Source organism: Boleophthalmus pectinirostris, unplaced genomic scaffold, assembly GCF_026225935.1.
Source record: "Boleophthalmus pectinirostris isolate CB_2022bp ecotype Guang Dong unplaced genomic scaffold, ASM2622593v1 HiC_scaffold_11, whole genome shotgun sequence".
NCBI lineage: Eukaryota > Metazoa > Chordata > Actinopteri > Gobiiformes > Gobiidae > Boleophthalmus > Boleophthalmus pectinirostris.
Genome location: NW_026570994.1, coordinates 22,141,635 through 22,167,097, shown reverse-complemented (window position 1 = coordinate 22,167,097; position 25,463 = coordinate 22,141,635). Strand labels below are relative to the sequence as shown.

The 25,463-nt window shown below is 41.6% G+C and overlaps 1 protein-coding gene across 1 annotated transcript in view; it reads left to right on the top strand.

Annotated features, from left to right (window-relative positions):
• Window positions 1-22,153, top strand: part of LOC110163255 (ATP-dependent RNA helicase DDX3X-like) — a 35,981-nt gene extending 13,828 nt beyond the window's left edge. Inside the window, 12 exon segments of the mRNA XM_055164239.1 lie at window positions 306-441; window positions 524-621; window positions 3,213-3,311; window positions 5,019-5,179; window positions 6,915-7,059; window positions 8,492-8,636; window positions 16,580-16,761; window positions 18,921-19,038; window positions 19,119-19,269; window positions 19,460-19,519; window positions 19,521-19,585; window positions 22,060-22,153. Coding sequence (XP_055020214.1) covers window positions 306-441; window positions 524-621; window positions 3,213-3,311; window positions 5,019-5,179; window positions 6,915-7,059; window positions 8,492-8,636; window positions 16,580-16,761; window positions 18,921-19,038; window positions 19,119-19,269; window positions 19,460-19,519; window positions 19,521-19,585; window positions 22,060-22,139 — 1,440 coding nt within the window. The 3' untranslated portion in view covers window positions 22,140-22,153.
• Window positions 22,154-25,463: the final 3,310 nt, after the last annotated feature.

Genomic DNA, 25,463 nt, shown 5'->3' with positions numbered 1-25,463 from the left:
ATGTTCTGGATGTTCTGGATGTTGTGGATGTTCTGGATGTGGATGTTCTGGATGTTCTGGATGTTCTGGATGTTCTGCAGCGTCTCACAGCTCGTTTGGAGAGACCAGTGAGCAGAACATCACTGTATCTAACCTACTGGAGACAAACGCATGGATAAGTTTCTCCAAGTCTGATTTAGACAGTAAACCTTTGATTTTTGCTCTGTTTTTTAGATGGTAAAAGGCTGCAGATGTTATTGATTTGATGTGACTGAGTCCATTATTACCATGAGATTTCTTGCCTGATTTCTTGTGTGTTCTTTTAGTTTCAGGATGTGGACATGGGGGAGATCGTCATGGGGAACATCGGTCTGAGCCGCTACACTCGACCCACTCCCGTTCAGAAATACGCCATTCCCATCATCAAGGGCAAGAGGGACCTGATGGCCTGCGCTCAGACTGGTACGGAGCGAGACACGGGGACTGGAAGCACCGTGTTTTAACTGTTCGTCGTGAGTGTGACGTTCTGGTCTGTTCTGCGCAGGATCTGGGAAAACGGCGGCCTTCCTCCTGCCCATTCTCAGTCAGATTTACGCCGAGGGACCAGGGGAAGCTCTGAACGCCGCCAAGGCTTCGGGACAAGTGAGAGCGAGGGGGAGGAGAGGGGAGACGGAGAGACGAGGCGGAGACGCAGGGCGAAGGCAGGAGGCAGAGAGAGGAGAAAGAGAGACGAGGCAGAGGGAGGAAACCGAGAGAGAAAAGGCAAAGAGAGGAGACGGAGAGAGGAGACGGAGAGAGAGGAGACAGAGAGAGGAGACAGAGAGAGGAGACGGAGAGAGAGGAGATGGAGAGAGGAGACGGAGAGAGGAGACGGAGAGGAGACAGGGAGAGAGGAGACGGAGAGAGAGGAGACGGAGAGAGAGGAGACGGAGAGAGGAAACTGAGAGAGGGGAGACAGAGAGAGAGGAGACAGAGAGAGAGAGAGAGAGAGACAGAGAGAGAGAGAGGAGACAGAGAGAGAGGAGACAGAGAGAGAGGAGACAGAGAGAGGAGACAGAGAGGAGACAGAGAGGAGACAGAGAGAGAGGAGACAGAGAGAGAGAGAGGAGACAGAGAGAGAGAGAGAGAGAGGAGACAGAGAGAGAGGAGACAGAGAGAGGAGAGAGAGAGGAGACAGAGAGAGGAGACAGAGAGAGAGGAGACAGAGAGAGAGAGAGGAGACAGAGAGAGGAGACAGAGAGAGAGAGACAGAGAGAGAGAGAGAGGAGACAGAGAGAGAGGAGACAGAGAGAGAGAGAGAGAGGAGACAGAGAGAGAGGAGACAGAGAGAGGAGACAGAGAGAGAGAGAGGAGACAGAGAGAGAGAGAGAGGAGACAGAGAGAGAGAGAGAGAGAGGAGACAGAGAGAGAGAGGAGACAGAGAGGAGACAGAGAGAGAGGAGACAGAGAGAGAGGAGACAGAGAGAGAGAGAGGAGACAGAGAGAGAGGAGACAGAGAGAGAGAGACAGAGAGAGAGGAGACAGAGAGAGAGGAGACAGAGAGAGAGGAGACAGAGAGAGAGAGAGAGAGAGAGAGAGAGAGGAGACGGAGAGAGGAGACAGAGAGAGAGAGAGGAGACAGAGAGAGAGAGGAGACAGAGAGAGGAGACAGAGAGAGAGGAGACAGAGAGAGAGGAGACGAGAGAGAGGAGACGGAGAGAGAGAGAGAGAGGAGACAGAGAGAGGGGAGACGGAGAGAGAGGAGACGGAGAGAGAGGAGACGGAGAGAGAGGAGACGGAGAGAGAGGAGACGGAGAGAGAGGGAGAGAGAGAGAGAGAGGAGACGAGAGGAGAGAGAGAGGAGACGGAGAGAGAGGAGACAGAGAGAGAGGAGACGGAGAGAGAGGAGACGGAGAGAGAGGAGACGGAGAGAGAGGAGACGGAGAGAGAGAGAGAGAGAGGGAGAGAGAGAGGAGACGGAGAGAGGAGACGGAGAGAGAGGAGACGGAGAGAGAGGAGACGGAGAGAGAGGAGACGGAGAGAGAGGAGACGGAGAGAGGAGACGGAGAGAGAGGAGACGGAGAGAGAGGAGACGGAGAGAGAGGAGACGGAGAGAGAGGAGACGGAGAGAGAGGAGACGGAGAGAGGGGAGTCGGAGAGAGGGGAGACGGAGAGAGGAGAGAGAGGAGTCGGAGAGAGGGGAGTCGGAGAGAGGGAAGTCGGAGAGAGGGGAGACAGAGAGAGGGGAGACAGAGAGAGGGGAGACAGAGAGAGGAGATGGGAGACCGAGAGAGGAGACGAAGAGGAGACAGAGACACAGAGAGGAGTTAGAGAGAGAGGAGGCGGAGAGAGGTGATGGAGAGAGGAGGCAAAGAGGGGAAACCGAGACGGAGAGAGGGTACGGAGGAGACAGGGAGGAGATGGAGGAGACAGGGAGAGGAGGCAAAGAGAGGAGACGGAGAGACCGAGACAAAGAGAGGAGAGAGGAGACAGAAAGAGGAGCTGGAGGAGACAAAGAGCGAGGAGGCAGAGATGAAGATGGAGACGGAGAGGAGACAGAAAGAGGAGGCAGAGCGAGGAGACATAGACTGAGAAGATGGAGAGAGGAGATGGAGAGGAGACAAAGAGGGGAAAGGAAATGGAGAGAGGAGACCAAGAAAGAGGAGACTTAGAGACTAGACAGAGAGAGGAGACGGATGGACTGACAGTTTAGGACTGGGGGGTCTCCAACTTTTAAAAGCAAAAGAGCCACTTTATCCTGTTTCAAACCCAGCAAATTCTTATTTGATCCACAAACAATGAGACAAACTGACTTTGACTCAACTTTATATCACTATTTATGATCAAATACAACTGTCTAACCTCACTCTTCCATCACTTATCTCCTCTTTTACAAATTTTGAATACAGTTTTATTTATTTTCCCCCTGCATTCTGAAAGAGAATTATGCATATTAAAGGTGCACTATGTAACTTCCTTCACCTGTTTGTCTCCATAGAGCTTTAATCCTCCGCTTATATTTTGCATTTATTAAATTACAGGTTCACTGCTCAGAAATTACCCCTGAAAACATTCACGTAAACAGGTCACCTCTCCACAGATCTGACCTGTAGCTGGAACATCTTTCTGTCTGATTGTCCACCAGAAAAGTCACATCATGCACCTTTAATTTGAGTTTTCTTGCTCGTCTTTTCTTCATTACAAGGGAAACATCGGTGTAAATATTCATGGATCTCTGTGTTTTTATCCAACAGGAGAATGGGAAGTTTGGCCGTCGTAAACAGTATCCGATCTCTCTGGTTCTGGCGCCAACTCGAGAACTGGCTCTGCAGATCTACGACGAGGCCAGAAAGGTGAAAATATCAGTTTTATTATCTGTATCTTGTGTGTACATGTTAGAGTTTTATCACCAGATTCACCAAAGAGCCAAAAGGTTTTAATCCAGGCTAGTTTTTCCTCACACGAGCAGAGTTTTCATGTTGTTCTAATTCCTCCTCGGTTTGGCGGAGAGTCCCTGAGGTCAATATTTATCAGAGTTTTACATCGGTGAAGTGGCAGTTTGTGGTTTGAGAAGAAAAGTACAAAAACACAGGAAGTAGCGCCGAGTTGTTAAACAGAATCCCTCTCCTCTCTGTGTCAGCAACACGGAAAACTCCCTCCGAAACACGCACGGAAAGACTTTTTCTGACACTTTAAACCAGTGTTTCCCAAACTTTTTTTCTGGGGATCCGTATTTTAAAAGTCACAAACCTTTGCGACCAAAGTCAATAGACATTGAGTCAAATATAATTTGAGTAATAATGTGTTTAAAGGTTGTATAGAGGATTTTCCAAGGAACGAGAAATCCAGCGACTGTTTGTCCTTTTTCAAATGTTGCGCATGCGTGAAACCACCCCCCCTCCCCTACAGCTCCTACGTAGAAACACCTCCTCCCTCCTCCTCCTTACGCCAGAAACAGGTTTGTTTACAGCCGGTGCTGCACATGACTTGTAAACAACTAACTACAGTGTTGGTTAGGCAAGACGGAGAAGTGAGGAGCGGGGGGAGCGGGTGTGCGGACATTTCGTTCGCGGACGAGAAGTGAGGAGCAGGGAGAAGAGCGGAGCAGGGAGAGAGGAGAGGAGAGAGGAGAGAGGAGAGAGGAGCGGTGCGAGGAGATTCCGTGCCCGGAGAAGTGAGGAGCAGGGGAAGAGCGGAACGGGCAGCGGGGACAGGAGCAGGAAAGGGGTGCAGAGAAGGTTGCGCAGAGATTCAGTGCGAATGAACTAGCTACAACACGCAGCAGCAAGCGGACTCTTTCTTTGCCTTGAAAATTACGTTTTCAGACATAGGATATCGCTTTCGTGTCCTGAAAAATGTTTGTGTAGCTCTTGGAAATAAAGTACGTTTTCATAATAAGCAGAAGTTTCCTGTCCAGGAGTAATTTGTGGACCAGTGGTTCAGTCTTTAAACCCTGCGTCTGCTTCAGTCGCGCCATCGCTGGAATGAATCTTCAAGAATCACCTTAGTTTGGCTTCGCTGCTTTTCCCCTTGTCTTCTTCTTTCAGCGACCTCAAAAACGGACTTTCTTTTGTGGCTAACTGCTCCTAGATTCTTGTCTCCATTGCAACAAACTTTGTGCGAACTGCGAGGAAGATATAGGTCAAAAAAAGCCGCTAAGAACTGTTGCGTTGGTGGAGTAAACAGCGTCTGTGCGTCTTGCGTCTGTGGACTGCGTGACAGTCGTACGTAAACCACGTAACAGCAGCGCACAGGCAAGTCAGTTACTCTAGAAACGTAGGGAGTTTGATTGACAGCCTGTCAGCTCACAGATAACGAGGCAGTGTCGTTATCTATTGGCAAATGTTTAGCCCCACCACGTCCAGAGTTGATGAATTTTTTATTCTCTCTTTTTTTTGGTCATCATAATTACAAGGCGACTGCATCTCTATAATCTATCATTGACAATTTGAAACAAAAAAAATCCTCCATACAACCTTTAATGCAGCTTTGTGCTCATTTGTTTACGTTGTTTTAGTGAAATGAGTATTGAGTCTGACGCCTCTCTTCCCCGTGTGCAGTTCGCGTACCGCTCCCGCGTGCGCCCCTGCGTGGTGTACGGCGGCGCGGACATCGGCGGGCAGATCAGGGACCTGGAGCGAGGCTGCCATCTGCTGGTGGCCACCCCGGGACGCCTGGTGGACATGATGGAGCGGGGCAAGATCGGGCTGGACTACTGCAAGTGAGAGAAACAAACACAAACTCATCTGAACTCTCAAAATGTCGTTTAAGATTTTCATTGGTCCAGTACCTTAGTCCTGTTTCATCCATAATGATCCAGAAGTCATAGAACCATAGTTACGTTCATAGTTTTCATTTTCTCCTGTTGTGTTGTTTTAGATGAGATGCTCTGATTTTAATTCTTTTATTTTTTTGTAAACAATATTAGGCTTTTTAAAGCTTTAGGACATTCTAAAATGATGATAAGTTAAAAAGAAGTTTACAAATTAACTTTTCTCTTTTGTAAAAATAATAGCAAAATGTATTTACAGGGTTCCTATGGTCATGGAAATTGTAAATTCAATGAATGTTTTGGAACAGTAACTAGTAACTAGTAGTTACTAGTAATTATGATTATTTCTGAACGTTTGCGCCTTGTGTTTAAAAGAGACGACACTAAATGCACTGACAGGATTTTAAATGTTCAAAAACTATAATCCAAACCATAAAGTGAGTGGAAAGAGTTAAACATTTCAGATTTACAGAGGTGGGACCAAGTCGTCGTTTTGCGAGTCTCAAGTAAATCTCAAGTCTTTGACCTCAAGTCCGAGTCAAGTCCCAAGTCGAGTCTCGAGTCACTGGCCCATAAGTCAAATCCAAGTCGTCTAGTTTAAACACTTAAAATGACTTGAAGCTCAAAGTACCAAATACAGCTTTGATTTTTGCAATTTATATGAATTTTAAACTAAATTGTTCTTAAAAAGTCACGATATATTTTATACTAGTATTTATAGAAGAGTTGTAGAAATGTAAGTTTTTCCTTTTTAAATGTCTTGACATGATCTTGGTTTGAATAGTTCTGGTCAAAATAGAATGAATTAAGATTTAAAAGTGCTATATAACAGTTATTTTGTCATGAAGGATCATGTTCTATGTAGTTCCCTCTGTTTTACTGTATTATACTGTACTTTTCTGAATATTACTGTAGTATTTTTGAGGACATCATCTCACAGTACTGCAGTCACATCCATTTTTTAGGAGAAGTATTAAGTCTTCTCAAGTCACAGGTTTCAAGCCCCACGTCTTAGTTCATTTTAAGTCAAGTCTCAAGTCCTAAAAATAATGACTCGAGTCTGACTCAAATCCAAGTCCCACCTCTGCATATTTAACCCTAAAAGTCTGATCAGTTCTACACATGTAGGTGCCGGAAAGTCATGGAAAATTCACTTCAGGTCACTCGTGAGTCTGTTTAAAAACACAGATCTGATGCACCGAGGACAAACTGGGACTGACACACAGACTGGGGCAGTGCAGTCGGCTTTCAGTATCAGACCGATACTGAGATCTGGGGAAATCCTCCGATATCTCTAACCAGTAATCACCGATACACCATCCCTACTTTTTTATTTTTATTGATGATTGTCTTATTTCAAATGTTGAATTCCAAGTGACTGCGTTTGATTTATGTTCATGTACATAAAAGCAAAAGCAAAATGTGTTTCACCTCAGCACAGACATGAGCAGGTGTCAGAACGTGACCGCGCTGGTTCCTGTTTGTGCCCAGTCGTAAAATGTTTAGATCCTCCACAAACCGGGAAGTTGTGGTTGGCTTCGCCGTGACAACAAAACTCCGGTTGTGGCCTCAAAATACACGTAAACACTTTGAATACTTGCGACGCTCAGAGTAAAGTGTGAATAAAGTGAGGAATGACTTCAGACGAGAGCAAACCGTCACCTGTGTCTGTGTTTTTCTTCAGTTACCTGGTTCTGGACGAGGCCGACCGGATGCTGGACATGGGGTTCGAGCCTCAGATCAGACGGATCGTGGAGCAGGACACGATGCCGCCCAAAGGAATCAGACAGACCATGATGTTCAGCGCCACCTTCCCCAAAGAAATCCAGGTGCGCACGAGTAAACACAGAAACAAGACACATACGGCTGTGAGCCAAAACAAAACGACCACAGCTAAGCACTTTGGACGACACTGTGAAGTTCGTCCTGGCTTTGTCTTTGCGTATTTATTAATTTATTTAATTTATTTAGTTTATTTATGAGACGGGGACAGTGCACAATCTACATGAACCATAATAGAAGAGATGCTTTGATCCAGGTTGTAGCACCAGAGCGAGTTTCCATCTGTAGTCCCTGGTGCATGGTTTTTAGATTGGTCCTTTTGCCCTGATTAAATTCCGAGTTAGTCCTGAGTTAGTCCTGAGTTAGTCCTGAGTTAGTCCTGAGTTAGTCCCGAGTTAGTCCTGAGTTAGTCCCGAGTTAGTCCCGAGTTAGTAAATCCTGATTTAGCTCTGAGTTAGTCCCGAGTTAGTTCCAAGTTATTCCCGAGTTAGTTTCAAATATATTTTATTATTTCCATGTTAGTCCCAAATTAGTCCCAAGTTTCTCTCAAGTTATTCCCAAATTTGTTCCAAGTTATTCCAGAGCTAGTTCCAAGTTAGTCCCGAAATATTCCCAAATTAGTCCCGAGATATTCCCAAATTAGTCCCGAGATATTCCCAAATTAGTCCCGAGTTATTCCCAAATTAGTCCCGAGATATTCCCAAATTAGTCCAGAGTTATTCCCAAATTAGTCCCGAGTTATTCCCAAATTAGTCCAGAGTTATTCCCAAATTAGTCCAGAGTTATTCCCAAATTAGTCCAGAGTTATTCCCAAATTAGTCCCGAGATATTCCCAAATTAGTCCCGAGATATTCCCAAATTAGTCCCGAGATATTCCCAAATTAGTCCCGAGTTATTCCCAAATTAGTCCCAGAGTTATTCCCAAATTAGTCCAGAGTTATTCCCAAATTAGTCCAGAGTTATTCCCAAATTAGTCCAGAGTTATTCCCAAATTAGTCCAGAGTTATTCCCAAATTAGTCCAGAGTTATTTCCAAATTATTCCCAAGTTATTCCTGAGTTAGCCCAGAGTTAGTTTCAAGTTAGTTCCATATTAGTTCCAAATTATTCCTGAGTTATTTCCAAGTTCGTCCCGCGTTAGTCCCTGGTCTTGCCTTGTTCAAGTTCGTCCTAGTTTTGACCTGATTTTGACGTGGCTTAGACTTGGTTTAGACCAAAGTCCTGATTTAGTTTTGGTTTAGTCCTGGTTTAGACTTGGTTTTGAGAAGCTCTCAAAAGATCTGTGGTGAACAGCAGTGACTGACGGGTGAACGATGGTTTCAAACTTTAACTAATTTTGATACACAAAAACAAATTGGGTTCTAGGCCGTCGCATTTTAGACCAGAGTTTTAGGTCATAGTTTTTAAGCCCTGAAAACGCACACCATTTACAGTTAAGAGAAAAAAAAAACAATCTTCTGAATGTCCTCCCCGTCCTTCAGATCCTGGCCCGGGACTTCCTGGAGGAGTACATTTTCTTGGCGGTCGGTCGCGTCGGCTCCACTTCGGAAAACATCACCCAGAAAGTGGTTTGGGTCGAGGAGAGCGACAAAAGATCCTTCCTCCTGGATCTGCTCAGCGCCACAGGTAAAAAAAACGAAAAAAAAAACGTACTCTGTCTCACCTCTGTAATCTCTCCGTGTGTGTTTGGACCATAGACTGTGTACAGAAGTGGACTAAAGTCAAAATAACATCGCCCACAGTCAAATGAAGCTCATCGAGGCCAACGAGCGAATTTGGAGACAGTTTTTATTGGGAATACGAATCGATTTAAGGACAACATTGAGAAATAAAACCCGAGTATAGCTCTGTCCTTTTACGTATACAGTCTATGGTGTGTTCTAGTCCCCATTACAAGTGTTGAGTGTTTTTGAGGACAAATTTAAAGTCCTCGTGTTACGTTCGGTGCGGTAAAGGTCCTATATTATGCAAAACAGACTTTATTTTAGCCTTAAACCACGTCATTACGTTGTTTCCTCATCAGAATCATACCTGGAGTTGTGTTTTGTTTCAGTTTTTTTCCGTTTTCTCGTGCATGTTTGCGTAATCTTGCTTATATTCGGTTTGTCTTTCCTCTCGGCATCATGTGTTGCTAAACCGAAAGTGCTCCTCGGTGTTTTTAAAGCCCCAGTATGTAGCTTTTTAACCAGATAAATAGCCTAAAATCTAAGCATGTTTTTTTGTTTATTTTTTTACACACTGAAAAACATGCGTACATACTGTGAGCGGGCTTGCATCTCCACAAACCTGACTCTTACGTGCCTCCCCTCTGCCTGTTTCCGTGGAAAAGTCGGCTAAAATCTTCCACATTATCCCCGTAAATTTATCTCCTAAGTGTGGTTTTAACTTTCTATTTCCGTGGAAACATGCAGACGACGCGCCACCTCCGGATTTCTTCTTTCACCACACAGTCAACTAACCAGCTTTTTGACACTAGCAGCTACTGTTTTTAGCCCGATTTAAACTCCTTTGCTCCTTTTTGGGCTCAGATAAAGATAGTTTTTCCATGTACATTATTTTAAAGGTCCCATGTCACAAAAAACTGACTGTGAGCTTGTTCCTCCGCAAAAACAGACCTGGAGTTGTGTTTTTTTAATCTATTTACATTAGGAGTGTGGAAAAAATATCGAAATATCGTTTATATCGTTTAATGTGATGATACTGTGTCGATATCATGGGGTGCTGTATCGATATATCTAGAGTATTTTTTTGGTATATTTTACTAAATTATTTTGCTCCAGCTACAGTTTTGTTGTTTGTTCAGAGGAAGGAAACTCGTTTATGCGACACATTTGACATTTTCATTATTTCGATTTATTATTTATTTATTATTTCGAGTAAAACAGGAGGGTTTGAAATTAACTTTGCTCAAGAAGTGGTTTAACAAAGACTTGACTAACACAGACTTGATTTAGAATTTTGATTGCGATTTCGATTCGTGTGTCAAACTCCAATCTCCAAACTCATATAATCGAGTTGAAACGAGTAAAGCACAAAGTTTATTTAATTTTTTTACATAGAGATTGTAGAACAGTTGGATATAGAGTTTATTTTGGACACATTTATGTTTTTCTTTGCCTTATTTCAGGTTCAAAGTTTATTTTATTCATTTTATGTTTTATACATCTCAAAACTGCTCTGAGGTTCAGATTTGTAGCCGATATTTATTTTCAATTTCAATGCTTGGCGTAAATTAACAATAAAAATTTTTTTTTTTGAGAGAGAAATGCTGAATAAATGCATCGTGTAATTAAAAAAATAATCGTCTGAATAATCATGATTTCAGTATTGACCAAAATAATCGTGATAATTTAATAATTTTTTCGAGCTGCCCTAATTTAGCCTTTATTTTTTTTAATTGAACCGTATCGAATCGATTTGAAATATATCGTATTGAATCGTATCGAATCGTAAGCTCAGGGTAGGACATTATAAGGTTTTTTTTTTTTTTTTTTTTAATCTTTTGAGCACCAGGTCCCAAATATGTGCATGTACATATCCTTGTTTTTGTTTTGTTTTTTGTTAGTATTGTTGATTTTGTTTTACCTTTCTCAAACAAATGAATAAATAAATAGATAAATTAATGAATAAAAAAAAAAAACTCATCGTATTGAAATATGTATCGTATCGTATCGTGGATTATGCATCGAGGTATGTGTCGTATCGTATCGGCAACTTCTGAATGAAACTCAACCCTGGTCAACATCTCCAAAGCTCGAAATACTTTGTTCCACCTTGTGATGTCATGACGTGTAGTGAACAGCTCCTTTTTTTTACCTTTAGTTTGGTAGAAATTGGCAATTTTAGAGCTGAAATTGTCTAAATGATTCTAGTGAAGGCGTGTGGAGTCTAAAAACACACTGGAATGACATCACAAGGTGGAAATGTGTGTTTTTTTTCAGTTTGAGAGAAGAGCTCAATCTAAATCTGCGGGGTTTTTTGTGTGTTAAACGTGTGAATGAAACCAAAACACAACTCCAGGTCTGTTTGCGACGAGGAAACGACTTTAAAACATTGGAAAACGGTGTAATATGGGCCCTTTAAGTTTAAGTTTTGCAGTGCTTTAGTGATTTAAATGCATAATATAGGACCTTTAAGGGCAGGTACATACAAATCTACACTGTAATTTGTTCCCTGATGTATTTCCAATGACTTTATTTATTAGAAAATGCTTAGAATTCCCTCATGTTACCAAATTTGTTTATTCAAATTAACTGAATTTTACTGCAAAGGATGTACATTATAATTGTTTACATGTCCTTCACCACTAGATGTCGCCCTTAAACAACTCAAGTTAAATGATAAAGCAAAGTTAAAGAGTTGAATTAGGCCTCCCGCTGTCTGTTTGAGTCAGATCTTGGCCTGTCCCCCGGTCCCTGGGGCCTCTCCGTAGTCCAATGCTCGCACTAATATGTGGTGGTTTGGTTTTATCTAAAGTCGTCCCCACTGAGGCTCAGGACAATGCAGCAGACAACATAGAGAGACCCGGTAAGACCTGCACCTTAAAGTCCAATATTATTCAGATATTATAATTTTTGCCTGCACTCTTCCTCTTGGGGGCGCTGTCGTCCTCAAGCCTCAGTTCATTTCATCGGTAAAACTCCATCAGCTCGGGCACATGACGCCGCAGCTGCTCTTTGGTTCTGTCACCGTAACCAAGGGTTTGGTTAAGTTTGGTTTCATTAAAAAAAAAACAACAACAAAAAAACACTTTAGGTTTCCCGCAGTGACACGTTTTGCTTCATTCAAACTCCGTCACGTCAGACACATTATTATTATTATTTTTTACTCTTTTACTTCTTTCTTTCTACTTTGAACACATTCTGACTGTTAGAGCAGACGCACAGGTATTGGACCCAGAGCGTAAAGAAATGGACTAAGTGAGCGTCACGTCGCCCACAGCGCTCAGCTCCAGTTTGTGATGGGATGATGACACCTCTAGGAATGTATTGACACTTTACACAAACTGTATTGACACTTAAGAGTGACCTAGTTCTAAAATCATTGCAGGTAAACAAAATGAAAATAAGATGGAAAACCCAACATCAGCCTGTGAAATAATATTTAATCTTTATTTAATTGCTAGTCTTTTACTTAAAGGGCCGGTTCAGAATTTTGGACAGAGAGCCTCATTTCCTCGTGAGCCAGAGTGTTGGAGCCGTGTGGAGACACTTTTTAAAATATTCCATCCAGTTCTTGTATTTGCAGAGGTCGCTGGTGTTAGACTAGTGCATGTCAATGGTCATAGTTCTCCTGCCACTAAAAACAGTCTTAACCACTCCACAAAACACCCGACGCAAAACAATTAATACCCCAGACTGTCCATGTGAATGTCTGTGTTGACGGAATAATCTCAGAAGTCAAACCAACCTTGCATTTGAAGGATTTATATCTGCAGCAGTGAGTTGTACTTCCTGATCGAAAGCTCGGCAGAGGCGGACTGATATCACCCGGCACGTGTCTTAGCGGCTCCGTGATAGTTTGTTTACCTGCAGTTGTCATAGCGACACATAGAGCACAGGAAGAAGCCTGTTCCAGATGTGGCCACGTTCACATCATCACAACGAACTAGAGCAGAGTAAAATTCCACTGCTGCTGAGAAAATAGTCCCTCAACATGCGACGATTCATCCGATACAAGGCTGGTTTTACTTCTGAAATTATTCTATGGACACAGACATTCACATGGACAGTCTGGTGTAATAATAGATTTGTTTCAGGTGTTTTGTGGAGTGGTTAAGACTGTTTTTAGTGGCAGGAGAACTATGACCATTGACATGCACAAGTCTAACACCACTGACCTCTGCAAATACAAGGACTGGATGGAATATTTTAAAAAGTGTCTCCACACGGCTCCAACACTCTGGCTCACGAGGAAATGAGGCCCTATGTCCAAAATTCCGAACTGTCCCTTTAAAAGTCCTAGAACACAAATTGTAGGTCTGTATCGTAACGCAGTGAGCTGTTATTGAGGTTGCAGTGATACAGATGCCAGAATTTGAAATAAAAAGTACTGCTCAATGGCTCTATGTTCATTTGGGCCAATTCAGCAGGATCCCTGCGGGCCAACAAAAATTGGTAAGGGCCGGATTTGACCCCTGGGCCATAGTTTGGACACCCCTGACTTAAAATCTGATCTGATCATTGTGCCTCAGCATTGATGAAGTGCTTTTATTGATGTAAGATAGTTCTGTGGAGCAGCGCCGACACTTCATCCACAATAAAATAAAGGTTAATTTATCTGAACAATTCAAACCTCTTACCAGAAAAGTGTAGAAAACATATTTAATTTAAAAACTAACAGTAAACAATGCCCAAAGGAGAAAAAGATTTACCTTATTTGGCATCAAAAGATCAGAATGGAACGATCCATGAAGTCAGAAGTGGAAGCAAAGTAAAAATCCAACAGGCACAGCAACAGCAAACATAGTTTTGTCTCCATCCAACAAATCTGCAGCATGTCAATACAGTTTGTTTCCTTATAAACACAATTTGGCGCGGCACATCCAAACGACACACTTCCTGTATCGGTCACGTGGTTTTTTTCTTAAAGCGATACACGCACCGATACGGGGTGTCACTCTTGTGCACTCGGCACAGCGCTGACGCTCCAGTGTCGCTCGTCCCATCAGTAGATCCAGTCAAATGAAGCTCGTGAGGCTGGAATTGGATGTTTTTTAACGGACAAAATGGTAAAATAAAAAAAACCTGGATGGTGTAGAGTGTAGACTGGATCGGAGACGTGACGGAGTTTATGTAAATGAGGCGTAAAACTGTTTCAGCTTCCTGTTCATGAGCAGCAGTTTAAGGGACAATATTGATTCTTATTTGCCTCAGATGTCGTTTGTATGAAGGGACTTGAGTCTAGTGCCCAAACCTGGATAAATAAAAGCCTCGTGTCTGGAGGTGTGAGGCCCGTGTTAGTGGAACCGGATCTCCTGAGGTCCTGTGGAAGTCTGTATCCATATTAGGACTTCCTCTGCATGTTTTTCCTGTTACCTGTGAGGCCAGAGACTAAATACACACATATTAGGTCGCCCCCGTGTGGACAGATTGAAAACTACAGCTCATTACACCACAGCGGTCCTTTATTTAAACGTCTCTCTGACCAAACTCTGTCACGGCTTCTGCTGCATGAACCACACGGTCTATGGCCATGCATTCATTCACTGACGTTAAAACTGTAACAGACTTTTATTTTTTCACATTTTTTTGCTTTGCTTTACACGCGGCACAGAGCGGCCGGACGTAGCGCCGACAGCGGATAAAAAAAAACAAAAACGAGGCGACCTTGGCCGTTTTAAACCATGTCCATCCAAACACGCCTGGAGTTTGTTTCATTCATGCATGTTTCAGTGACCCGACTCTCTCCGCTGCTTCCTCTCCGCTGCCTCCCCCGTTTTACCTCCACAAACGCCTGTGATGGAATGTGGGTGTAATGCCGTACTGCGGGACATTCCATACAAGGCAAAGACCTCAACATGGAGAAGGGTTACACTGGTTTAGTTCTGGTTTAGCCCTCCCAATTCAGTCCTGGTTTAGTCCTGTTTTTAGTTCTAGTTCAGTCCTGGTTTAGTCCTGGTTTAGTCCTGTTTTAGTCCCGATTCAATCCTGGTTTAGTCCTATTTTTAGTTCTAGTTCAGTCCTGGTTTAGTCCTGTTTTTAGTTCTAGTTCAGTCCTGGTTTAGTCCTGTTTTAGTCCCGATTCAGTCCTGGTTTAGTCCTGTTTTAATTCTAGTTCAGTCCTGGTTTAGTCCTGGTTTAGTCCTGTTTTAGTCCCGATTCAGTCCTGGTTTAGTCCTGTTTTAGTCCCGATTCAGTCCTGGTTTAGTCCTGTTTTAGTTCTAGTTCAGTCCTGTTTAGTCCTGGTTTAGTCCTGTTTTAGTCCCGATTCAGTCCTGGTTTAGTCCTGGTTTAGTCCTGTTTTAGTCCCGATTCAGTCCTGGTTTAGTCCTGTTTTAGTTCTAGTTCAGTCCTGGTTTAGTCCTGGTTTAGTCCTGTTTTAGTCCCGATTCAGTCCTGGTTTAGTCCTGTTTTTAGTTCTAGTTCAGTCCTGGTTTAGTCCTGGTTTAGTCCTGTTTTAGTCCCGATTCAGTCCTGGTTTAGTCCTGTTTTTAGTTCTTTTAATCCTAGTTCAGTCCTGTTTTAGTCCTGGTTCATTTATTTTTTATTTTTTTAAACAATCCTGGCTGATGTTGAGGCAGATTTGAGTCCCAAAAGTTTAAACTGAGCAGGCGACAGGTCAGAACTCTGTGGTGGAGTTTGCTGTTTAATTTGCAGATTTGTTGAACTGGTTTATGTTTAAAGTTTCTAATTACTGGGCCTATCCACGTGAAACAAAAACTGGCACAAAATTCAGCGTCTTATGAACAAAAGTTAAATTATTTTATCACAGCAGCTTCAGAAATCTGTGCCATTATTCAGCCCCAAAGACGTGAGGGTTGTTAGTTGAAAGGACTTTAAACTATAAGCTTAAAATTTATGTTTGTGGAGTAAGAAAGTTTTCAGAATAGAAATCCATGAATATTTGTCTGTAGATGAGCGTAAAATAAATATTCGTAAACTCTCAAATGATTCCACTTGTACATAAAATGTGTTGTGTGTATTTTATCCATCAGAATACGAATTGACAAGTTGCGACGTCAAGAATTACAATCACCAAATGAAAATTTACGATTACACTTTCGTCAGTACGAATATGAATTCACAGACGCGACGCGACTGTCAGAAAAACGTCATCACTTCACAGAAACATCGATCGACTAAACCAGGACTAAACCAGGACTAAACCAGGACTAAACCAGGACTAAACCAGGACTAAAACAGGACTAAAACAGGACTAAAACAGGACAGATCCAGGACTAAAACAGGACTGAACAAGAACTGAACCAGGATTGAATTGGAGGACTGAACCAGGACTGTACTAGAACTAAAATAGGACTAAAACAGGACTACAACTCAGGCTCCTCCCTCTCTCTCTTTGACCTGGTTTAGTCCTGGTTTAGTCCTGGTTTAGTCCTGGTTTAGTCTGGTTTAGTCCTGGTTTAGTCCTGGTTTAGGTCTGGTTTAGTCGATCGATGTTTCTGTGAAGTGATGTTGTGTTTTTGACAGTCGAGTCGTGTCTGTGAATTCATATTCGTACTGAAGAAAGTGTAATCGTAAATTTTCATTTGGTGATTGTAATTCTTGATGTTGTAACTTTTAAATTCTATAATATCTATTTTATGTACGACTGGACTCATTCGAGAGTTTACGAATATTTATTTTATGTTCAACTACACACAAATATGCAAGGATTTCTATTCTATGCAAGTGTATATTTCTGAAAGCTTCTGACTCCATCAAATAAGGAGAAGGAGAAACATTTGTGGATCAGGAGTTTGGAGATTTCGTTCAAAAACAGTGAATTTCCCATAGAGTTACACACAGTTACCCCCCGCGCAACATCTGAAACTCTAACCTCAGACTGAACACGGAGAAGACGAGCTGTTAAAAGAGTAAATTGTCTTGGCGTCTTGTGCGCTGTTCCAGGTAAAGACTCTCTGACGCTGGTGTTCGTGGAGACGAAGAAGGGCGCGGACGCTCTGGAGGACTTCCTGTACCGCGAGGGATACGCCTGCACCAGTATCCACGGCGACCGCTCCCAGAGAGACCGCGAGGAGGCCCTGAACCAGTTCAGGTCCGGCAAGTGCCCCATCCTGGTCGCCACCGCTGTGAGTCACTGTCACCGCTCGTACTGATGTTTCTGTTTTACTTTAAAGGTTCAATATTACACAAAACTTCTGAGGTTTAAGTCGTGTTCTAATGTTGTTTCCTCCTCAAAAACAGACCTGGAGTTGTGTTTTGTTTCATTCACATGTTTATTATTAGTCTGTCTGTTAGGGATGTAACGATAACCAAGTCTCACGATACGATATTGTCACAGTATGAACCTCACTGTGTGATATTTATCGTGATATCGTGGGAAAGCTCACGATATGGAGGGGAGGTTCACGATTAGGGATGTAACAAATATCACAAATCTCTCTGTTGACGATATATTTTCACTGATGTACATCTCACAGTGTAAACACTGAATATTTAATTTTCCAGAGATACAAATATTTTTGTTGATGAGTGAATTTCAAAACCTGTGTAACATAGTTTGTCCTAGTGTGTTAAAATGCCTTGACAAGACTCAATCCAAAGACTTAAAAGTGTTAGAACTGTTATTTCTTCTTGTCGTCTGCTCTGAAATGGAGCAAAGGATCATGGTCTATGTATTTCCCTCTGTGTTTTTTTTTTTTAATCTATTGCTGCATCATAACTCTTCATTTAAACAAAGAGACTTGTAATTCGACATATTGTGATGATCCACGATGTTGTTGTGTGAACTTTGATGATACGATATCACGATATTTAGGTTATTGTCACATCCCTAGTGGCTTTATCTCCAAAGTTTGTGTGAAAAATCCCTCAGTCGTCCAGGTATCTGTATATCTCCAAAGCTGAAAATGCTGTGTTCCACTTTGTGATGTCATGAAGCTGTAGTTTTCAAGTGAACACCTCCTTTTACCTTTAGTTCAGTAGAGATCAGCAATTCCAGGACTGAATTTTTGTTTTTTTAGTGAAGGTGTGTGGAGTTTAAAAACACAGTGGAGCACTTCCTGTATCACTACATGACATCAGAAGGTGAACAAGAATGTTTTCAATCTGGTAGAAGAACTCAGCCTAAATATGCAGGGTTTGTGTGTGAAACATCCATCAATAGTCCAATGAGATTCATTTGGTTTTCCAATATTCTATGTTATTAGGTTCTTTTTTTCAGACCTAGAGTGTTATTTCATACCTGACAGTTTCGACTGTTCACTAGCGTCTTCCTCAGAGTCACGTGATGTTGCTGTGACGTGTCCAGTCGGCTGATTTAAACAGGTTTTGGCGAGAACCACGTTATGGATTGGGATGGAGCAAACATCATTGGGACAGAGGAAAACAAACATCGCCGCTGGATTAAAGAAGCAATCGAAATAAGGAAACGTGCCCACAGGACTGTAAACCGGGACGAGGGGCTTTTTTACTCTCACACACCTGGGATGCTGTCCTGAGGAAGTCGGACTGCAGATGGCGCTGTCGTCCTGCCTCCACCTGTAGGAAGGCAGCGCCAAAACCTGTTTAAATCAGCTGACTGGACACGTCACAGCAACATCACGTGACTCTGAGGAAGACGCTAGTGAGCAGTCCAAACTGTCAGGTATGAAATAACACTCTAGGTCTGAAAAAAAGAACCTAATAACATAGAACATCCATCAGTTTTCTTCCACTTTATCTGGGGTTGGGTTGTGGGGGCATCAGTCTAAACAGACACTCCCAGACTTCCTTCACCCCGGACACTTCCTCCAGCTCGTCCGGGGGAGATCCCAAGGCATTCCCAGGCCAGGTGAAGGAGGAGCAGTGACTCTACCCCGAGCTCCTCCCGCGTGACGGAGCTCCTCACTCTTATCACTAAGGAAGCGTCCACCCTGCGGAGGAAACTCATTTGTGTCACTTGTATCGTCGACCTCGTTCTTTCGGTCATTACCCAGAGCTCATGACCAGAGGTGAGAGGAGGAACAGAGACTGACAGTAAATCCAGACTCAGCTCCTCCTTCTTCACCACAACGGTCCGATACAGCGAACGCATCACTGCCGACGCTGCACCGATGCGAGTTAAACATGTGTGAACAAAACAAAACACAACTCCAGGTCTGTTTGTGATGAGGAAACTGCATTAGAACAGACCAAAAACAGTGTAATATTGGCCCTTTTAAGGAATTTAAACTCAAAATCTCACGCACAGTTCCTTTTTAAACTTGTTTTTTTTTTTCTGGACTCTGTTTCTCCTTCTGTCCTGTAGGTGGCCGCTCGAGGTCTGGACATCTCTAATGTGAAACACGTGATCAACTTCGACCTCCCCAGTGACATCGAAGAGTACGTCCACCGCATCGGGCGCACAGGGAGAGTCGGGAATCTCGGTAAGACGCGCGGAACCTGCTCGGGCATTAAAACTCTTCGCGAATGGCTATAAAAATAAAAATAATGTGTTGTTTTTAAGGTTTGGCCACGTCCTTCTTCAACGACAAGAACGGAAACATCACTAAAGACCTGCTGGACATTCTGGTGGAGGCCAAACAGGAAGTGCCGTCGTGGCTGGAGAGTCTGGCCTACGAGCACCAACACAAGACCAACAACAGGGGGCGCAAGAGGTAACGGACTTTAACTGGAACGTACTGGACAGGTGCATTAGCCAATCAGAGACGAGCATGGTCTGTCTGTATCAAAACAAATACGGCTGCTTATGAGGGAAAAAGAAAGAAAGGAACAAAATATCTGCAGAATCAGTGAGCAAAGCGCTAAACTGTTTAAATTTGTAATGTTTATATTGTGCATTTTCAGGTTTTCTGGAGGTTTCGGGGCTCGTGATTATCGTCAGACGGCGGCCGGAGCGAACGGCGGAGGGTTCGGAGGTCGAGGAGGGCGGAAACCAGACGGGACACGGAGGAAACCGCGGATTTGGAGGAGGTGAGAAATACACTTCTACTTGTGTTCTGTAAAGCTCTTTGTGTCTGACTGATCCTGTCTGTGGTGTTGAACAATGGGAACTGATTAAGAACATCTATAATAATGGTGTTTTTTTATGTGATAATGACATGATAATGCAGTATTCCTAAAGTACCACAGATTTAGACTGAACAAGAAGAAGCGTCTTTGTGTTACCGTGAAAAGCTCTATATAAAACTGATGTAGTATTATTATTATTATTATTATTAAGAAAATTACGTTCACCACAAGTACATGGCTCTATTACCAAAGCATTCAGGACCCAATTTCATTCCCGTTTCTGACAGCAGAGGGAGCTCCAATGCCTGATGTAAAGGTCTGCGCAGGGCAAGAATTTTCAGCCCCCTCCCGCCCGGAAAGAATTGTAATTTTCATTCCCGCTGCCGCCCGCATCTGTGGACGTTCGCTTTCTTAAACTCTATCAAACACAGAGAAGTGGAAAGGAATTGTCTAAAATGTGCGCGAGATTAAACGACGTCCACAAATTTAGGCATCTTAAAATGTTTTTATTAAGGCCAAATAAAATATCCAGCACAAATGACACATGGATCATTTGTATATTTTACTTTACACTCGTATTTAGTTTGCGGGACTGCAGTTTATCATCCCACCCGCCTGCAACCTGCAACGAGGTTTCAAAATGTGTCCTGCTCTGCACTGGTTTGCGTCGGGTCCTGCGGGAGTGAGGCTCTAGCCTAAAGGCCTCATTGAAAAGATGTAGTTTAATTTTACGTTAAATGTCAAATGTGAACTGCAGAGGTTAATCTTTGACTCGTTTTCTCCTTGTTACTGATTTAACCTCTTCACAAAGAAAGATGACTAATGAGCTTGATGTCGTTGCAGCTCGGTCAAACGACCCGTGTTGCTCCAGCCATTTGTCTGTTTTCTTTGTTCTTAACAAGTTTAGAAGAGCATTTCTTCACATGTAATTACATGAGAATACAACAGATAGGAACTAGTGCGCCCCCAAATGTTCAACTCATGTATCAATTTTCTTTCTTTTAAATTAAACATATAAATCATGTACTGAAACATTTTAACCAATGCATTATTTATAAACCTTCAAACGCTGAAATTTTATGATTTAGTCTTTACCTTTATACTCTGAAAATCATGTTCAAAGTAAACAAAAATCTCCTGTCAAAATCATTACAGAACATGTTCAAAATCGGAAAGAGCCAATATGAGCTCAGAGGCACGACCATGTTTATTAAAAAGAAAATCAGAACAAACATTATGAAATTTTGTAAATCTGTTAAAGGGCTGGAGCTCTGGAACAACTGGACAGAAAACCTCAAATTGTGCACCACTTTCTTTCACTTCATAAAGAAGTTTAAATGTTTAACTCTGGACAGAAACATGAAATATGAGACTTAGTTTGTGCTGTAGAACTTTGTTGTTCTGTTACCGATTAGTTTGTTTCTTCCTGCTGTATTTATGAAGATGAACTGATGTCAAGATGAAGCTCTGACAAAGGAATAAAGGGTAAAGGCAGAATAAGCTTAAGCTTCAGCCTGCACCTTTTCGGTCTGTATATGTTAAATACGACTGTTTATGAATTAATGTCAAAATATACCTGTGACCCAAATAAATAAATAAATAAATAATAAATTGCCTTTTAAACAAAAATACAAATGAATTATTATGAATTGTTAATAATTATGCAAATATGTAAACCTTACATGAATGTTATTTTAATTCAAAAAATGTGAAATACTTATCCCAAGGTGACCAAAAGCACGTTTAAAAGTAGAAATGGACCGATATAAAACTTATGAGCCTGATATTTGCCCTTTTAAGTATCGACTATTGGCCTTAAATCTCCAGCAGAGGCCTGAATATACATAAAAAAATATACACATGAAGCTTTATTTGAACACTTAACCCCAAAGACGGACCTGCAAAAAGGTGACTTCACTGCTCTATATACAGTTTGTAGTAAAACACTGTACGTGCACTGAATTCAAATGAGATCATTTGGGGAAAATAATCAAAATCAGTCCCACGTATCGTCCCAAAAATACAGACAAATTTGATATTTTGAAGTAACAATATTTTAAACTTTCAGTACTTCCCGTAGTTCCTAATAATAAGAAGAGCTCAATCAAATAAAAACACCAAAAATATTAAATAAAAATCGTCAAAATACCCTGACATTTTTGGATGTTTGCGGGGTTTTTTCTTTCGATTTTTCAGACACCAAAAGCGTTTGTGAACATAACTAAAGTGTCATCCAAACTGCGTCGGCTGCTCTGGATTCTAAATTCGAAATCAGCCGTGGAAAAAAACATATTGGTCGATCTGTATTTAAAAGGGAATTAAAGCCACGAGTAAAACTGTCCTTTAACCGCATTTAGTGATTTCTTGTATTTTTAATAACTTCTCCCAACAGCTAAACATTTTATTTATTTATTTATTTATTTTTTGTCTTTCAGGCGGATTTGGAAACTTCTACGCGGCCGACGGATACGGAGGAAACTACTCCCACACCCAGGTCGACTGGTGGGGCAACTAGACCTGCCCCTGCCCCCCCCCCCCCCCTCGACCTGCCCCCCTCCATCCACCCCTCCACCCCTCATGCATGCGATAAAACTATTTATACTTCTTTAGGTGGCTTCATTCCCCTCTTATATTTGCACCAGACTTCCACACCTCCTCCTCCTCCTCCTCCTTTTTTTTTTTTTTGGATTGAGGTAAACTATATTGTAGCTCTGATGACACTTTAGTTATGTTCACAAACGCTTTTGGTGTCTGAAAAATCGAAAGAAAAACGCAGAATTTCTCAAAACTGCCCGGTCCAAAAAACGTCAGGGTATTTTGACGATTTTTATTTATTATTTTTAGTGTTTTTATTTGAGCGAGTTCGTCTTATTAGGAACGACTGGAAGTGCTGAAAGTTTAAAAATAATGTTACTTCAAAATTTCGTGGATTACACTTTTTTTTTTTTTTATTTATTAGAGTTTTTGTGTAACCATAAATAGTTCCTCTTAAAAACATTATTAAAAAGGTAAAAGTATTTTTGCCTGTCGCTGTAACTCCTTGAAAACTTTGACCGAATGTAAGCTACCTATTTTTCCACTACGGACCAAAAATGACTGAAGAAAAGTGCTTGAGTTGCAATTTTCAGCTGTTCAGGAATAATAATTAAGCCAGATGCCCTACCTTTCATTCAGTTTATCTTGAAAAAATAGAAATAATAGCTGTTTTTTCTCATTATTTTAGCGCCTCAAAAGGGTATTGGAAGTTAAAGGGCCAATATCACACCATTTTCTGATTTGTTTTAATGTCGTTTCCTCGTCGCAAATAGAGTTGTGGAGTTGTGTTTTGTTGCTGTTAAACTACTATTTTGTGACATCACAAGGTGGGACAGAGTGTTTTGAGCTTTGGAGATGTAAACAGATTACCTTATTTTTCAGAGTATAAGTCGCACCAGCCAAAAAATACGTAATGAAGAATAAAAAAACATATATAAGTTGCGCTTTTGGGGGGAAATTTATTTTATAAACAGGTCTAAACCAGGTCTAAATCAGATCTAAAACAGGTTTAAATCAGATCTAAATCAGATCTAAACCAGGTCTAAACCAGGTCCAAACCAGGACTAAATCTAGGTCTAAACCAGATCTAAATCAGATCTAAACCAGGCCTAAACCAGGTCTAAAACAAGGTCTAAAACAAGGTCTAAGACAAGGTCTAAACCAGGTCTAAATCAGATCTAAACTAGGTCTAAACCAGGTCTAAACCAGGTCTAAATCAGATCTAAAGCAGGTCTAAACCCAGGTGTAAACCAAGGTCTAAACCAGGTCCATGGGCATATACCAGTCTCCGTGCTCTTATACCGTATTTTCCGGACTATAAGTCGCTCCGGAGTATTGTTGCACCAGCCAAAAAATACGTAATGAAGAAGAAAAAAAACATATATAAGTCGCATTTTTCGGCTACAATTTCGGCTACAATCACCTTTTTCTTGGTCAATTGGGTCATTCACGTGAATCGCATAGAACCGGAGACTTTTTTTTTTAGGGGGGGGTGCTCGAGTTCGGAATTTAATTCTTCTCCTTTGAGTTTAAATAAAAATAATAATCCCCCCCACCGGACACTGTCACCTTTTTTTCTCTGAGGAGTTTGCAGGTCTGAGTTTACTAAAGTTGTACTAAGACACCCCAATAAATGCATATATAGTGTGCCCTATAGTGCGGAAAATACGGTATCTTAATATTTAAGTCGCAACGGAGTATAAGTCGCAAGAAACACCCAAACCATGAAAAAAAAGTGCCACTTATAGTCTGAAAAATACGGTAATAAAACGTGTGAACGAAACAAAACACAACTCCATGTCTGTTTTCAAGGAAGTAACTGCATTATAACACATTTTAAAGGTGCACTGCTACCATGGAGATGCTGTTGCTTTGCCTGTAATGTTCCGTAATATGGAATAAAACTTGAATAAGATGCATTTATTCAATTATGTGGGTGTTTTACGGCTCAAAAATACCTTTAAAAACGTGCTGGTGGCATCTCCTGCTTGTTTCTACGGAGACAGAAAAGATGAATGCTGTACTTTTGGAATACTGGCGGTAAAGCAATAACATCCTCTACGAGAAAAGTTACACAGTGCACCTTTAAAGCTCACATGGACGTTTTAAAGCATGTATTTAAACAAAACAAAAAAGAGTTGTGGTGTTTTCTAGTTTCGTCAAAATATTTGGCGATCCTTTTTGGCCTGGGCAGTTGTCGGTCTCGATACTCTTTACTTTTTTTTACCAAACGCTCTCTCTCCTTTCTCATCATGAAAAACTCCCATGATGCTCCAGGCTACGTGTCTCTCCACCTATTTGTAAATGTAAAAATTGCATGCCCAACTTCCACAGGGCCCAGATTATTGTTACTTTTTCTTAACATATATATATAAACGTACATTGAAGAAAAAAAAAACACACAAAGATAGGCACATTTCTGAACTGGCTTCTGGTCTTTTTGCCACACCGAGAAGAGACCGCGCTAAAAATGTTATTACGACTCTTTATTTTTCCATGTTTTTAAAAGGTTTTATGGCATTACATACAAGCCAGGTCTATGGGAATAATTCACACGGGTTGGACTCGAGTGAGAAGTCCAATTTAGTGAGTTAAAAATAATATTATGAAGGAATTGTTCTATACGGTGCCTTTAAAAAAAAAAAAACTGTCTGTTGATTTTATTGACAACATAATAACTGGCTACAAGTAAGGGCCGACTGTGACTAAAAACAAAAAAAAGGAGAAGTAAGTGATTATTTATTTATTTAACCGATTTAAAAACGTCGAAATTTTTGAAGATATCCTCGCTAATAACCAATCAGAAAAGAGAATCAACGTCACGTGATGCTGTTAGGGGTTGTGTTTTAATATTATGTTTAAAAATAACGTTGAAAACTGTGTATTTGTTGTATGAAAAGCACTTTGGGAGACCTCGGCTTAAGGCGTTGGCTCCGTCTCGCGACGAAAACGGAACGCGGAACCGAACCGGGGATTATCTCGTTAAAGGGTACACACTGTACATAAGCACGTTTATATATTTAAGTCCCGCACGTCGACGCGATCGTGAATAATAAAACGCCGACCCCTTGTGGCTGGAGTTGGTACTGTTGGCTCTATCTCGCAATTGGTATCGAATTCTCAAACCCGAATTTGAACATATTTCCCGAGATTTTTTTTGACGTTGCAAACAAGTCACTTACTTCTCCTTTGAAAAAATTGTGTATTAAATTGTTTTTGATTAATACTGGAAGGAAATAACCCAGGCTCGAACTAAATCAAACCTTGGCAACACAAAAAAATATATTAAAAAAAAGACTTAAAA